This window comes from Diadema setosum, chromosome 14, assembly GCF_964275005.1.
Source record: "Diadema setosum chromosome 14, eeDiaSeto1, whole genome shotgun sequence".
Lineage (NCBI taxonomy): Eukaryota > Metazoa > Echinodermata > Echinoidea > Diadematoida > Diadematidae > Diadema > Diadema setosum.
The window spans coordinates 14,914,529-14,930,649 of NC_092698.1; the positions used below are offsets into that span (position 1 = coordinate 14,914,529).

At 37.8% G+C, this 16,121-nt stretch overlaps 1 protein-coding gene across 1 annotated transcript in view; it reads right to left on the bottom strand.

The window, feature by feature from the left end:
• Positions 1-15,389, bottom strand: part of LOC140237520 (tyrosine-protein kinase Fer-like) — a 73,294-nt gene extending 57,905 nt beyond the window's left edge. Inside the window, exons 1-2 of the mRNA XM_072317452.1 lie at positions 15,128-15,389; positions 13,246-13,448 (exon numbers count right to left, since the gene is read on the bottom strand). Of these exons, the coding sequence (XP_072173553.1) occupies positions 13,246-13,448; positions 15,128-15,389 (465 nt within the window). The remainder of the gene's footprint in view (positions 1-13,245; positions 13,449-15,127) is intronic.
• Positions 15,390-16,121: the final 732 nt, after the last annotated feature.

Genomic DNA, 16,121 nt, shown 5'->3' on the forward strand with positions numbered 1-16,121 from the left:
AAATATCGTTTCCAATTTCATGTCTTCCATAAATGATTACACAAAATAAGGCAAATAAATGCTTTCTGCAGAATCATTTTGTAAATTTCATGGCTATGTCAATTATCCATCATATTCCTAAACACTTCAACATGTTGATGTCACTAGTCCTCTTAATGCACATTCGTTTTGACATAATTTCACAACTATGTTACAGATGAGACAAGTTCACTACAAACAATATCATAAAGTCAGACTCGAAGTTGGACATGTGTTTGGGGGAAAAAAAAATAGGTTTATGGAAAGAAAGAGAAGTTTTATCAAATCAATTATTCTGCAGATGCTAGGCAGACATCTGCCCTCAAGTCGCGGGAGGAAAAGACAAAATGAGGATTATGCAGCAGAGACTGCACGTAATCCATACTGAACATTGCAGGAATTGGGGGAAGGGAGCTAAATCCAAAATGGCGGAATGTGACAGCGGCCCAGCACCGCAGCTGATTGGCTAGACAGTGGCACACAGCGCACAGTGTATATACAGCTCGGGGAAGCAGGCGGCCACGGCAGGAAAGCCAGGCAGATATAGACTCACCAGTTTGTGCCACCGGACGGCATTGCTAAATGTGCGCACCTCTCGAGTCAGCTGTTCGTGGACCGGCGAATGTGACTGCAGCAGCGTTTTCCCGCTCATCTCCGGGCAAAATCTGGGGGACGTCAAGATTTCCCCTTCCAAGACGATAAATCCAGCGTATTAGATCCAAAACAGACTATGGGCAAGTGTGTCCCGCTCGCCCATCGACACGAGACGGCAAAAAATAAACATGGCTTCCCCCTCCCCCGAACTCTTCGATTCCTCCCTGCTAGCTTTAGTCACACTTTGCTTTTTTCTTTTTTTGTGTGTGTTGCTCCACCATTGCTGCGTCACAGTGCCGGGGGGGGGGGGGGGGGGGGGGGGTTGCCTCATGCGCAGCCGAGCTCGCTTTTTACAGCAAAGGAGAGGGCAGCTGTCAGCATTAACCACTGACTCACTTGTTTCACAAACACTGCTGTGCATGCACCTTAGGACAAGGTAAACTCCCCTCCTTGCTAAATTCAGGGACAATTACATGTACTTCAAAATACATGACACAAGGCCTTTACTTCTCAGCTAAAACTGAACAACGCCTATGCGTTCAAAATTTCATCATCAAAATTTCACACCACCTCGCGCCCGGGCCGTCCACCAACGTTACGATCTGCGGGGTGCCATAACTAGTTACAGTTATTTTAAAATGTCTTTACGGTAGTTGCAACTGACAGAACTCCATTGATCTAATTAGTATAGCCTATCCTCCTCTCAAGCTCCACGTTTTAAACATATTTCCCCCCCCCAATCATTTTTTTTCTTTTTAATTCTTGGTGTGCGAGCGTGCTGTAGAGCCTGCGAGAGAGCGAGCTGCGGTGTGGATCGTAGTCTGCCCTCGTTCAAATGATGTGGAAATGAGATGCTTCCTGTGGGTTGACTTCGCCACTCATCATGATTCATGCCCCATGTCATTCGATCACTCCAATTCTCAAAACATTTACATACCAAACACACAAACAGATACATCACTCGCGGACGAAAAAGAGCGCCTACCTGTCGCAACATGACTGTGAACTCCACCGCTTCGTGGACGATTTCCCCCTCTCTTTCTGGTAGCAACAGTGTAGAGAGAGATCAGAAGTACAATGTGCCCCCTGCTCTTCTACTGCAGTTGTACAATGTGAAGTCAAAGACACTGTCTTCGCGCTTATTCTTAGAGTTGAGTATTTCTTGGCCCATTGGGTACTTCCTTCGATATCGGAGATCTATCAACATGACCTTGCATCACATGACCAAGATATAACAACCAGTCCATAGCGCAGAGCGCTCGTACTGAAATATTACACTCTGCTATTAATGAAAACATGGCAATTAGCCTAAAAAACACATACATATATGCACACACAAACACACACACACACACAAACACACCACCAGGAACATTGCATGAAATTTAAGACACCAAGCCTACAGTTCTTACGTCATTATGTGAGGCTGAACTGTATACTGTATAATATGCCACATATATTGCCATTTTTTAATTTTCTCGAATTTCGTGTGTCGGGTGCTATTCGCAAATTCAAAAACATGCGAAAATATTAACTATGATTCTGACATGAATGTGACGTGCATGTAAATGTTTTTCCGTTCAGCACTGTACTCCACAACTGCGAATTTAGCCACTTGCAAAATTGTTGGAAAGTCCCGATTCGTGAAAAATTAAACTTGCTAGATATATGGTGTATACAGTACTTTGTACAAGGAACTATTGATTTGTGCAATGTCCAAGTCATGGCAGTCAAACATCAACAACTGATACTGCTTGAAAAGACAAATAAAATTTTGGGCAAAATAAACTGGATTTTGAGAAACAATTCACTCTGAACATAAGAATACAGATGTCAGAATGTGGAACTGACATGCTGAACCAAAACAAAATGAGCAAACACAAACATAACAGATGACGAACAAAACAAAACAACACAATAAGACTAATGTTTTCTCCTGGCCTTTCTACCTTTGGAACCATTATCAGAAAGATATGATTAAGTTGCACAAAGTAAATGTCTCGATTTACTATTCTATATTAATGTTCACTGAATTGAATTGAATTGAAGTGAATTCAATTTATTTCCACATCATGGGGTGGAACACCTTGATCAGCAATGCTGGTTTCTATAGGGGTCCACACAATGTTTAGATTGTGAAGATTTGAAACATTTCGCAGGCAGTGAAAGTTTCTCTGCAAACAATGGTGAATAAACACAAAAGTCCATGCCACAATGAAGTCGATGGTCATACAAATCTACAATCACATCAAACAAGCTGAATGGCAGAATTTTGCTACAAGTGGACAAAAACTGAGAACATTATGGATTTTATGGAATTTTAGTTTTACGTGTTTTCATACGCACCAAAAAAAAAAATTGTAAGCATTTGTTAGAGTCAAATGTAAGCAAACCTTGTGAGGTGATGGGTCAGCACTTCTGCAAATCTTTACCACTTCTTTTTAATGCAATAATAAAGAAGAAGAAATCATGTCCGTCACATGCACTTACTGTAGTGTTATTGTGGCATAGCAATTGATGGTACCTATCTGTTAAAGGAAGAGGGGCTTACAGTTACTCAAACGTTTCATTAAACAGCATGATGTATCTTTATAATTTTCTTAACGAGTCAATGGGAAAGATGTAAGGAAAGGACATCACTTTACCCACTGATCGACAGAGGATATACATGTATGAACTTTTATTGTTATTATTAATATTATTACCATTATTATTATTATTATCATTATTATTATTATTATTATTATTATTATTATTATTATTATTATTATTATTATTATTATTATTATCATCATCATCATCATCATCATCATCATCATCATCATCATCATCATCATCATTATTATCATCATAATTTATTCAGCCATAAAATGGCAATACAACAAACATTTTGTGTATGTTGTGACTGATACAACACTATGCCATGAAAACATGTAAAACTATTAATATGTATCAAATGTATCAATATCTCATAACCTTCTCCTTCTTTCCCATTGTCATGAAAGTTTCTCAGTTCTGGTTTGATCTCATACTCTCTTCTTCCTGTACTGAAGTCATCTTTCATATAATACGTCCTGGAGTTTCCCTTAAAACTTCTACTGTCCCAATATGTGCATGTGGGCCAAGGTTGCAAGTCTACAGCAAAAACCGCTGAATCATATTTGCCATTAAAAAAAAAAAAATTATTAAAAAATGAATTTTTCAATCAAGCTCAATAATGCTCTAGCTATGAGCCCACACTCATTTTTGCTCTGGTCCAGTGATGACATTATATTTTATTGGAAAGACTTCCTAATGTTCCCACTCCCCCCTCCCCCCGCCCCCTGCCACTTATCTTTGCCATAACACTCTATACTACATGTACCATGCCCTTGTTAGCCTACACATGGATGCATGCAGTCTCCTTCGCCTGCCAAATATGCTTGGTGTGCGTGCGTCTGTGCGTAAGTTAGGGTAGGGTAGTAAAGAGTATGATGGCAAAATTAGTGGGTGGGGGGGGGGGGACATAAGGAAGTCTTTTCATATCATTTCAGTGAGCTCCAATGTGGCAATCAGTCAATCAAGCCTGTCGGTAATTATGGTTGTCACAAAACAAAAAACAAAAAGCAAACACAAAAACATAAATGAAGAAGAACATAATCCACAACCGAGTCTCACTACAGTGGTTGCAAAACTGTAGTCATGGTGATGTACAAAACATGTGCAATCATTGAATACTATAGGAGGACTTTATAATCTTGATAGCAACAATGGTCAAAACTTAACCCGTTGAGGATGAGTCCCGAGTATACTCTGGCAGGGGTCTATGGGAAATGTGCGTTGTAGTAAAATCAGGCAATCCTCAATGGGTTAACAATTACATTAAAGGGACTGTACAGTACTGGTTGAGGTGGGGATTCATGTTTTGAACATTCCTAAGTGAGATAATGAAAAGCCTCTTATGAAAAATGAAAGAGCATGTAATTTTAAGAAGGATTCAACGTTTATTTGATAAAAATTGGTTTTCAAATGGCTGAGATATCCAAAAAAGTGCTAATAATAAAAGGCGACATGCCACAACTTCATTAGGATCTCTTTGTTTCACCTTGTTTTTGGATATCTCAGCCATTTCAAAACCGATTTACATCGAATAAACTTTTGATACCCCTAAGAACTACATGCTCTTTGACATCTCATAGAGTGGTTTCTGAATATCTCGCAAAACGTTAAAAGCTAAATCCTCACCTCGACCAGAACTGTACACACCCTTTAATCATCAATTTGACTTTTCTCTGAATACGACATGGCTTTTTACAGTTCATGCCTATTAATGACCTTTGGTTAAGCCACCAATATACCTAGTAGCGTACCAAAAGATCAGTATTTCCATGGTCTCGTAAATAACACACATGATTGTTGCTTGAAGTGAGACTAAGGTTGGTAAAAACAAACAGTTTCATTCACACCAACGAAGGAATTCCCATGGTCAGTTTACGATGTCAAACATCGTACAGTTTGGGGTTAATCATTAACCATGCCTTTGAATCTCAAGATTTTACACAAATTATCAAGACTGTAATAGCACACAGACAATGGTACTGATACAGGCCCTTGCCCTCACTAGAACTTTATAATGAATTTCAAAGTTTTCAACAACAGCACCAAACAAAGGCAAAGTTATACCCAAAAGGTCCATTTTCCTCATATCAAAAGAGATTAGGAAGACTGCCAGTAAAATTACTCAGAAAATGAGAAGGTAATGCCTTAAAGGCATAATTTACCATTTGCAGATGAAACAAAAACCACCATTAGTGCTTTGAAATAGTGCTAAAATGTGAGTTAGGGAGAGAAACAACCACTGTAAAAATTTGAATCCATATAATTGCTGTTAAGTATTGTTACACAAAATGTGAACAATAATTATAATGAGAATGCTTCCAGACTGAACCGTCTACAGTTATGGTTTATTGAGGAAAATACTGATATCTCCTCATATTTTATGCTTTATTGCGAAAATTTTATATGGAAGGATGTTTTGTGATACAACAGACCTACACGTATGCATCAAATGTGATATCTTGAACATTTTTAAAATCACTGCTCCCAAAGGTAAACTGGACCTTTAAATTAAACTCAAGTACAAGTAACTCTTCTGACACAGCATCTTACATAATTGTGAATCCTAAAAAAAAAAAAAATAAAAAAAACATTTTTGAGCAGATGACTTCATAAGTCTTACCCAAGTAATAGTCTTACCAGAGATTTTATTTTGCAAAGGAAAAGGACTAAAATTTCTTCTTTTACAAGATAATGACAAAGCTTGGCAAAGCAATGAATTAAATATTTCTTTTCAAGAAATTTAGAGCAAGTGATATTCACATAAATCAAGATGATTGGTGGGTTTTCAAGCCAGGATTATGTTTGTCAACACTGCCACTATTACATGGCTTCTTCTACTGAGTAGTAATAATTCATTATGGCAATCCCAAGTTTCTTGCATGTGAAGTAATGTTAGGAGGGGGTGGCATCTACTTGAAAAGTTTCAATAGATTTCATGTACCTCAAATTATCACTCATGTTGTCAATGTTAGCCAGCAGTCTTTTTATGGTACACTATCTTATAAAATCACATTTTTAATGAAAACATGATTCAAAGAAAAATTTGATGTGTGTACTGCTATACGTCATTATACTCTAACATCTAATACAGATGAATGGATGGATGGATGAACACTATGAAAACTACAATGCTGCCAGCACCCTTCACATTAACAGGGTTATGACTACATGAGCTCACGAATGGCATGGGTATTAGTGGGTACTGTATGAGAGTAAAAGTCGGGGGGGGGGGGGTGCAGGGAACTGAAATAGATTGGGCCACCATAACATGAGCTACATACAAGTACTTAATGGTGTGTTATTGATGAGGGGGGGGGGGGTGAGAAAGGGAAAAAATGTTGGTAGAACAACTCGTCAAGCCCAATGATGTATTTTTATCTACAGGAAGTGAAATACAATGGAAAATGGACACATTTTTTTTTTAAATACCTTCAGTGAATATACACAAATGTACACAAGAGACCCAAGTTGAGTAGCTACTCCGAAAGCACTCATCACAAGCTCGTAAATAGTATGCAGGCCATTAAAACTTTGTAGGGTCTACTGTGGACAAGGTTATTGGGTCGTTATTTCAGGGGATAGTTTTCAATTGCAGACTAGTGCTATTGTTCCATGTGTAGCAAGGGTATTGTATGGATGACAAATGCCCATCAATATCAAAGATGTCAAACATAATATTATGACATACATACTTCAAGGCTTCCAGTCTGCGAGAGTTGGCACGTATAATTTAAATGTAAGTATCTGAGTCTTGCTTTGAAAATGTCTCCTCATAATCTCTTCCAGAATGCTACCTGTACTAGAATTTAGTGACATCTTGAAGAATTTTAGTATGACCATGAAGACTGCAATTATCATTATCTTGATGGAGAATGATAATAAACAAAAATAGTATTCATACATGTGATGTAGTTTACAAATAACTTTGACATGGATGAAACAATTTGAAAGACCACTATCACAGCCTTGAACAGGTGAATAGGTGGGACAAAGTGTTTCAGATGTAATCCTACTTTTACTATTAAACTCACAATCAAATCCAAACGGATGCAAATACCAGACAGAAGAAGAATCCAGCATGTGTGAATAGAGAAGATATGGCATAAGAAATCAAACTGCATGCCATGAGTCAAACACAAATTCCAACCAGGAAGTAAACAAAGTGCACCCCTCACAATAAAAGGCGAGTTACATTCACAAGGGGCAACAGCGTAAAATTGAGAGTTTCAGGTAACCCTAGGTCCCCTTTAGTGTCCAAACACTTGATGAAAACATCAAAATTATGGCTGCAATCATCTGAAGTCATTTCAACTTCCACATTTTTACTTAAAGATAATCTTAGTGATAGCTGTCATATCATCTAAACTGACATTTCCTCATTCAATTTAAAGGAATTCATGTCCAGTATATTATGTAGGATTTCCTTACACGACATATTTTACATGTGACAACTGAAACAGTGATCATTCAATTCATTAAGGAGCATTCAAGGATGGATGAATTGTTTCTCAGACCATATAGCATCGGTTGAGTAGGAACTGTACAACGTACCATATCCATTGATGTGCACATTGTAGTGATGTGGCATTTCTTGGGGCATGTCCCATGTGCACAGTTTTAATACAGCATTGCCCTGCACACTGTTGGGTTCTACTGCTCATGTTCAGTGTTGCATGATGATAATGTCAACATTCTAGCTTTTACCTCATGTGTTTGCTTATGTGGGGAAAAAAAAGATAGAAAAGAAGCAGACAACTGCAGAACAATGATATACAAATAATGAATATTTATGAGTACAATGGATAGCGTATTTCACAAGGTGAAAGATGAAATGCGCCTCGTTGAATGGATCAATAATTCCATCTTTCACCAAATGAAATATTATATCGATTGCACGAATGGAAAACATTTATTATTTGTTTTATTCAACACCTAAAAATCAATCCTTGTCATTTGATGTTTTTATGAATTTAGAGACAAGATAGAATATGCGAGATCTGAGATCGAGAGAGTGCTGAATGCTAGATGCTAGCATGCTGTCCGTCAATATGCCTGATTGCACGCACGCTGCAAACACATGCGTTTTACGTACGTAGTGTGCCGGGCTCTCGGCGTGCGTGCAATGGAGCAAATTGCGTGGATTCAAGATATCACAGTAAATGGAGCCACAATTGTACAAATGATGCTGTAACAGTAAAATGGGACAAATGATCAGTGTCATACAACCAATCAAATGACAAGGATCTATTTATGTGTTATATAAAATACACTGAATAATGATTTAGAAGGTATCTTTTATGTTTCCTCTATGTTAGAACCACTTTCTATCATGTATCAATGGATGATCTCAAGTTAAACTTCACAACGAAGACACAGGATCCCAAATCAGAACTTGGATCGCTTGAGTATACAGTTTGCAACTATAGTTTGTGGCAGAATCCAGCAAATGTTTGCATTAAATGACACCATGACAAAGCTACTGTTCAAATGCTCTCCATATTGCAATGGTATCATGTACTGTTTATCATTTTGAAAAACATTATCATGTGCAAAGTCTGAAGATTATGTGACTACAAAACTGCCCTGCCATCCTAATAAAAAAAAAAAAAAAGGAGATCACCATTCATATCGCTTTATTGCCCTTGACCTCCAACAGACCTTGCAAAGGTTGAAGAGGTTGGATACAAGGAAACTGAAAGCAAAGAAGCTTTCCCTACTGTAGATACAGCTAGTCTCTGCTGCCATGACTTTTGTTTTTCTTTCTTTCTGTCTTTCTACGTTCAAAGAGATCTTCCCACAATGGCTCTCACACTGTGCTTTCCCTAGCAGGATGAATTAAAGGCCTTTTCTAACTTTTCTTCACTGCAAAGGATTGACAAACTGCCCTTCATTAACATAAATAAGCACCAGTTATTCAGCATTTTAGTAGTAGCCAAATTGCAAAAAAAAAAACAAAACAAAACAGATCATGGGCTTACACACTCAGGCTGGATTTGAACTAATGATCGCCTGATTATGTTTGATAATTCACAGACAGGCATCGTTTTGGTTCAAATCCTTTACCTTGATGATGAAGGGCTATTTGTCAATCAGTTACAATGAAAACAAGTTGATGCAAGGATTCATTAATTGGACCAATGAAGGGGGTTTTCTCATATTTAATGTTTTGAAGTTTTTTAGTTCCCTAGGTCTTTTAGGTTTACGTCCAAGTTTTTGGTTTGATTAGAAAATCTTCACAAATCAAAAAGTAAGCTACATGTAAAAACTTCTTGACAGTAGATTGGATTTTTGAGATAAGACAGGGCTACCCATATTCATCATAACTTTAGCATGGTTGAAAACAAAAAGAATGCAAAGAATGATATCTAAGGACCACATTTCCTATTCCCGGCATCAGCTCTAGCAAACAGTAGATATCCAGTTGGCATGGAATAGCAAATATTTCCCAAGGCAAAGCTCTGACCTAAAGGGGGATCTTTCCCAAGCACATACGTATGTGGCTTCATGGAATGCAGTAAGATTAATGGAACACTCAGTGAAAGTTTGAGGACAATCTGTAAAGTTTTGATTTATTTCATGTGCTGCCCTCTCGAGATGAAAACTCTATAATAAATTGACTTGTCACAGGAGTACATGTACGTATGCAGAACATTACAAAACACATTTCACAGAAATTATATGTCTTCATTGTTTCAATGAAATGAACACCTTCCTAAGATCTGTGATTGAAATAAGCCAAAAGGCAAATTTATATTATTCTCAATGGAGGAATTGAATAAAAGTCCTCTTTGATCTCCCAGAAAAGGGATTATTGTGTAAAATCCTTTTTTATCATCTTCTGAATATTACATGAATATTTGAATATTAAATTACTGTGACATCACAAACTGTTGTTGAGTTTCCATCTAAACTGGGTAGCATGTGGAATAATGTCTGTTTTTCCTATAACTTTCACTTCCTGTCTTACATTAAAGGACAAGTTCACCTATGTGGAGTGAGAGAATGCAGCGATATTAGCAGAATACATTATTGAAAGTTTGAGGAAAATGGGCAAACTGTTCAAAAGTTACGAATGTCTAAAGTTTCTGTGAAGTTACTTCTGGATGAGAAGCCTACTACAGTGTATGATGTCAGATGCATAGAATGATACATATAAGGACAATTCAAGGAGAATTTTACAAAATTTCATTTTTTGAAAAAGTACACACTCCCTTCACTTGTTACTGACCTATATGTTAAGGGTAATATCATTCTCCCTGCCTTCTGCGTAAGGTTAGTCAAGTGCTCTTTTATTATGCGAGTAAAGTGAAATATGTGACCAGCAACAACGGTTTCAGGCAAAAGTCGCAAGAGCAAATTCCCTCCTAGGCGGGGTACAAAGATTTTGACCATTATTTTTGTTGATTTGGGTTTTTTGCAAAAATTGAATCTTATATGTTTGCTACATCTACACTAAATTTCACAGCATAAGACTAAGTTTTTCCTATCGAAAATGGAATTTTAAACACCCTATGTTGGATCGCACTCGTCAGTTTCGATCTTCTTTCGAACGCCGCGCCAATATGCCCAGTGTTGCTACGGCGCGGCATCTCGCATGCGATTGGCTAGTGCATCGCATACATTTACATAGTTCGGCTTTCGGAGATACGTCTCGCAGCGTGTCGGAAATGTTTTGTCCATGTGTGCATGCTCCATTGTTGTTGCTACAATAGATACCAGTACGCTCGCTTTGTAGTGTACACTCTTCGTTTGGCTTTCTATCTGAGCTTTTCTACCGCAATGTTCTGACAACGGAAGTGAAACAAAAAGCGAACAGCAACACTAGGCAGCGCTAACTTCCAACGTGAAAATAGATATGATAGGGATCATGGTTTGAACATAGCACAGTCACAAATCAGCACACAAATCGTGCAACATGCGATCGGAATCGGAGAGTTAACATTTATCCCGCAATACTAAATCTGTCATGATCCTGAATGCTACAATGCGAAGCCCGATTACGCTATGCGTATGGGACTGCTGGTCGCTATGCGTATGGGGCTGCTGGTCGCAGTTAATTGCATGATTACTAAGACATGAGAGCACTTTGGGGCGAGTAAGTCTCACAGTGTTAGTTATATGAAAGGTACAAATTTGTACTTTAACCTGAAACACAAACTAAGACAAGGAAATTTTTGAGGTACCAAAACTTTTTATTATCTTTAAGTGTTCTACTAATATTGCTGCATTCAGTTAGTCCTATTATATACATATATATATATATATATATATATATCTGAAGGTGAACTTGTCCTTCAATCCCTCTGCATTCACTGAATAGACAAAGATATTTGGGGAAAACTTTCCCTTTAATACCTTTCCTTCTGAAACTTCCTTCTGCAATACCATTTTTAAAGGTTGGTTATATCCTAGGCCAGTAGGGGAAATCACTTAAACTAGAATAATGAGCCTTATGATTCTGAAACTTCATGAACAGTACATGTGTTCTCATGGGAGCTCTACAATTGTAGGATGAATGGCATGAGGAGGAATGGGGTGATCTCTAACATATATTTATTTCTTAATTTGCAATATCATTCCAACACACGGAGGGCTATACAGCTGTATATACTGCATGTGTGTAGTAATAAATTCTACACAGAACACCATCTCTCACAGCCTATAAACATCCTTTACTTCATCTTTTCATATTTGGAATCTGCGACGAGTTTCAAATCCAGTGACATGAACGGAAAAATCTAAATAGCAGACCTAATATTAGACAGTAAGACTGAATATCATTTTACAGAAATGTGTAAAACATAATATTTTCGAAAGGTAGGCTTTAACTTTAAAGTCATAACAGAGGCAGACGGAGAAGGAAGAGGACAAAGTCAGGATGTAGAAGTTCAAACTACATGACCTGTCAGTGCATCAGACATACTTTTTGAAACGTCTGCAGAATGGATCCTGTAGTGGAATCCATCGTTTCTGGTGTCCACACTTCCACTAGAACACTTTTAAAATCAATTACAGCTCAGTATTTCCGTGAGAATATGTTTTGATAAGAACAATGATAGATTTGGCAACGAGAGCCATCATGAAGGGATAAAAAGATATGTATTTGTTTGCAACACAAATAGCACAGATACCCATACGCATCGAACAGAGCTGAGACTCACAGACTGTGACAAATTCATCAGAAATATATGAAATAAATGAATATATCATTACATTCATACTGATATAAGTTTAATCTGAAGACTTTACGTGATTAGATCTGGTGAAATAAAGTGTGATGACGTCCGGACTAAATATCCTCTTTGCCAAACTCTTTTTCAGCAAAGCTAGTATTCAGTGAAGTTCAATAATCCTAATAAAGCACATTTGATGTGCACCGTAATATGTGTTTATCGACACACAATGGATCTGTGTATCATGTTCGGGACAGAGAAGAGAAGGTTATCATTACTGGTCTATATGACATCAAAATCAAACTTCGTAGGTACTAGGTGAAGTAGTGCATGGCATTATTCACCAAGAAAGAGCAGTCTCTTTTTAATTCATGACAACTCTATGTCAAGATGATAACTCCTGAATGAGCAGCTCAGTGTATGTGAGCATACTAAAATGATGAGAATGTTTGGTTCATACCAGCAAACACAGGCTGTCCATATAAAGTACATCTTATATCAACAAGATTTACGGAAAGGGCAAATCCATCGCTTTGTGAGGGATCACATTATTTCACTACGTACTACCACCGCACAAGGACTTTCCTGTTTCACCAATGCTGTTTAACCACAACAATCACAACTGCAAATACAAGTGTAACCAGGAAATGACAACATATACACAAACACACATACAGACAAACACACACAAGAGACACAAACTATTTCTTACATAAATGTTGCATATTTTGGGTCATTTATGAGACAAATTGCATAATTCAATCGCAGAAGCAGGACATAAATGCTTCCGTTCAAAGAGTAGGAAGACTATCCCCAGGTATTAACGTGACTTGACTGCGAGATGATGTGCCCCCTCTCTTACCATGTAATACATCGCCGGTAAAGAGATGGTGGCGCCCTCTGCATTGGCATCATCATCATCATCCAGATCGACCATATAGAGCTCCTCATCCTCCCCGTTAACCCCCAAGTCCTCATCTGCCTCGGTGTACATCTCCTCCTCCAGCTCCGGCTCACCTGCCATGGATACCGGGAGGACTGGGGCTGTATTTCTGGTCGGCAAAGCTGGTGGTGGGTGGATGGTAGACATAAAACCATTTTAAAACAGCTGTCAGTGTCGGTGAATGGATTTTATCATGGTAATTCTCTTGCATTATGTGATTGCATTTTTTTTTTTTTTAAGGGGAGATTGCAAGTGATCTTAAAATTTTGATGCAATGTAATATGTATTATTTGAAGTTAATATACATATTCCAAGATGAACCTGAAATCATCTTTTAAAAACAAAATTTTACAGTTTGAACCCTGTTTACAGATTCAACATACTTGGCTTTTTGCTGCTCCTATGTACCTCCGTATTGTATATCCCACAACCAAAAGTCATTTACCTTTTATTAATGTGTGTGTGTGTGTGTGTGTGTGTGTGTGCGTGTGTGTGCGTGTGTGTGCGTGTGTGTGTGTGCATGTGTGTGTGTGTGTATCGCACAAGTGTTTCGCTTGTCACCAATCAGGTGACAAGTGTTTCGCTTGTCACCTGATTGGTGTATGTCATAATTAAAAGCACATGGTATACAGCATAATGACGAGGGACGCTATATGCCAGTTGGTTCGGGTTATACCTGTACATGAAGTAATAGCAAACCATGCAATTGACATTTTTATTCATAGTTGATTGTTGCCGTCTTAGTATGTATATTTTTCATATTGTGAAGTAAACTTATTATTCTTTCACAGTTTTAATAAATAATTATAAATATACGTATGTGTGTGTATGTATATGATTATTATGTATTGTTTGAATATGTAATAATGATATCTTACATTGTATATCTTAGTGTACATACAGCTGTATGTTATTCCGAAATTTAGCCATTAAGTATTGAGCATGAATAAACCAGATTGAATTGAATTGTCAGGATCACTTATATGCTGTGAGTGGTTAAATGGACTTCTCCTTGCCTTACTGTTTAAAAATTACTTTCATGTTGGCACTACCACTTCCTGTTCTGTCAAATAAGCTAGTACATTTGGTGAACTTTCTTTCTCACTGAAAACTTTAAACTTTGATGTCGACACTACAATCGGATCTTCCTGTTCTATCAAATGAGTCACATTCAATGAACTTTTTTTTAATGGGTGAAAATGTTCACTTTCATGTTGACACTACAATATCCTGTTTTGTCAAATTAGCCACATTTGGTTAACATACACTATACAATCATCATTAAACTCATGACCTGTAAAATGAAACAATTTACACAGCAAATGAAGTAGTGCATCACAAATATTGTACGCAGTTCCAAACTTTGAATATCCACACAAACTTCAATTACATGTACTTCCATTTTCGGGGTGATTTTTCAAATTTGACTTACATGCTGCATATTTGGATCAATAATCTTTTTAATATGAGCATGCTGAAAATATTATCCAAAAAATACATCACACAACATCACTGTTAGCCTTTCATATACTTCACTGTGCTTTCAGATATAGCATTTCATGGTACATGTACTCAGAAAATAATTGTCTAAAATCACTGGAAAACAGTAAGTGGATTAGATTTTCCCACCAAAATTATCACCACCATTTCCATAGATGAAATCATATTCTCCTAATGGGGATTTTAGAATATGAAAATATTCATCACAATCATTTGCATGTTGCCCAAATAAGAATTCAGTGCTGACTGGGTTACCATGGTGATAAGTGGGTTACCACGGTGGTAAGTGAGATGACCTCACCTGGGGGAATGCCCGTTAAGCTTGAGGAGCTGGAAGTCTTGGAGGGCGTGCGGTCTGGTAGTTTGGGCGGTGGCGGCTGGCTCCCAAAGCCTGCCCCTACTTTCCCTACTCCATCTGCACCGGCCACACTGGCGGTGCTGTGGACCCCACTCCGACCCCCCGGTCTCCCGGGCAACCGTGGGCCCCCAGCTCCGAGCGGGGGGTTCCCATTCCCACCCTCTGCACTGAATTTCTTGCGCAGTTCGTCAAACTTGCTGGCCATCCTCCCTAGAGCATCTACACAAAGTGTGAGGTCAATGACCAGCTGCAGCTAATTGGTCTGACTGTGAGAGAAAAAAAAAAAACCAAAAAAAAAAAACAATTCTGAAACATTATTTCTCATGAATCAAGTGCAGGAGTTACAGCAAATTTCAACAATGAACATGTGTGATATAAGGTAATCTCTTTTTGGACATGTTCACATTGACGAAACATATTGTCATATGTACCCCCTAAGCACTGTAAAAGACAGCATTCTTAAAACATCCTTCATAGAGTTTGCATTTTTAACATTTTCTTCCAAAACTTTTCAATACAAACATTTTCTTCATGACTCTATTACAAAAGCTTGAAATATTATTGTCATCATGCATTATCCATGAAAGATAAGGGGGGAAAAATCATTTCCTTCAGTAAAGGAATTCATCTAGGATCTTTCTTTTTACAAAGCAAAGGAAACGCTGTATAGAGCACATAGCATGTCAGGTTATCTAATTTTAACCCATGTTCAAAGTCACATTATAATTTTTACAGACCAAAGTGTCAAATTTTGCTAAAAAATTTTGAAGACATTTTGGTCCTAAAGTATTGCTTTTTATTACAAAAAACAACTTTCTCTCTGGGGTGAAGACTTCTTCTTTGTACAGTAACTTATTCTCTGTATGGCCATTATATGTGGATCTAGCAAGTACAACAGAAATCTGTTTTCCGCATACGGTAGTCTGGCCGCACCACC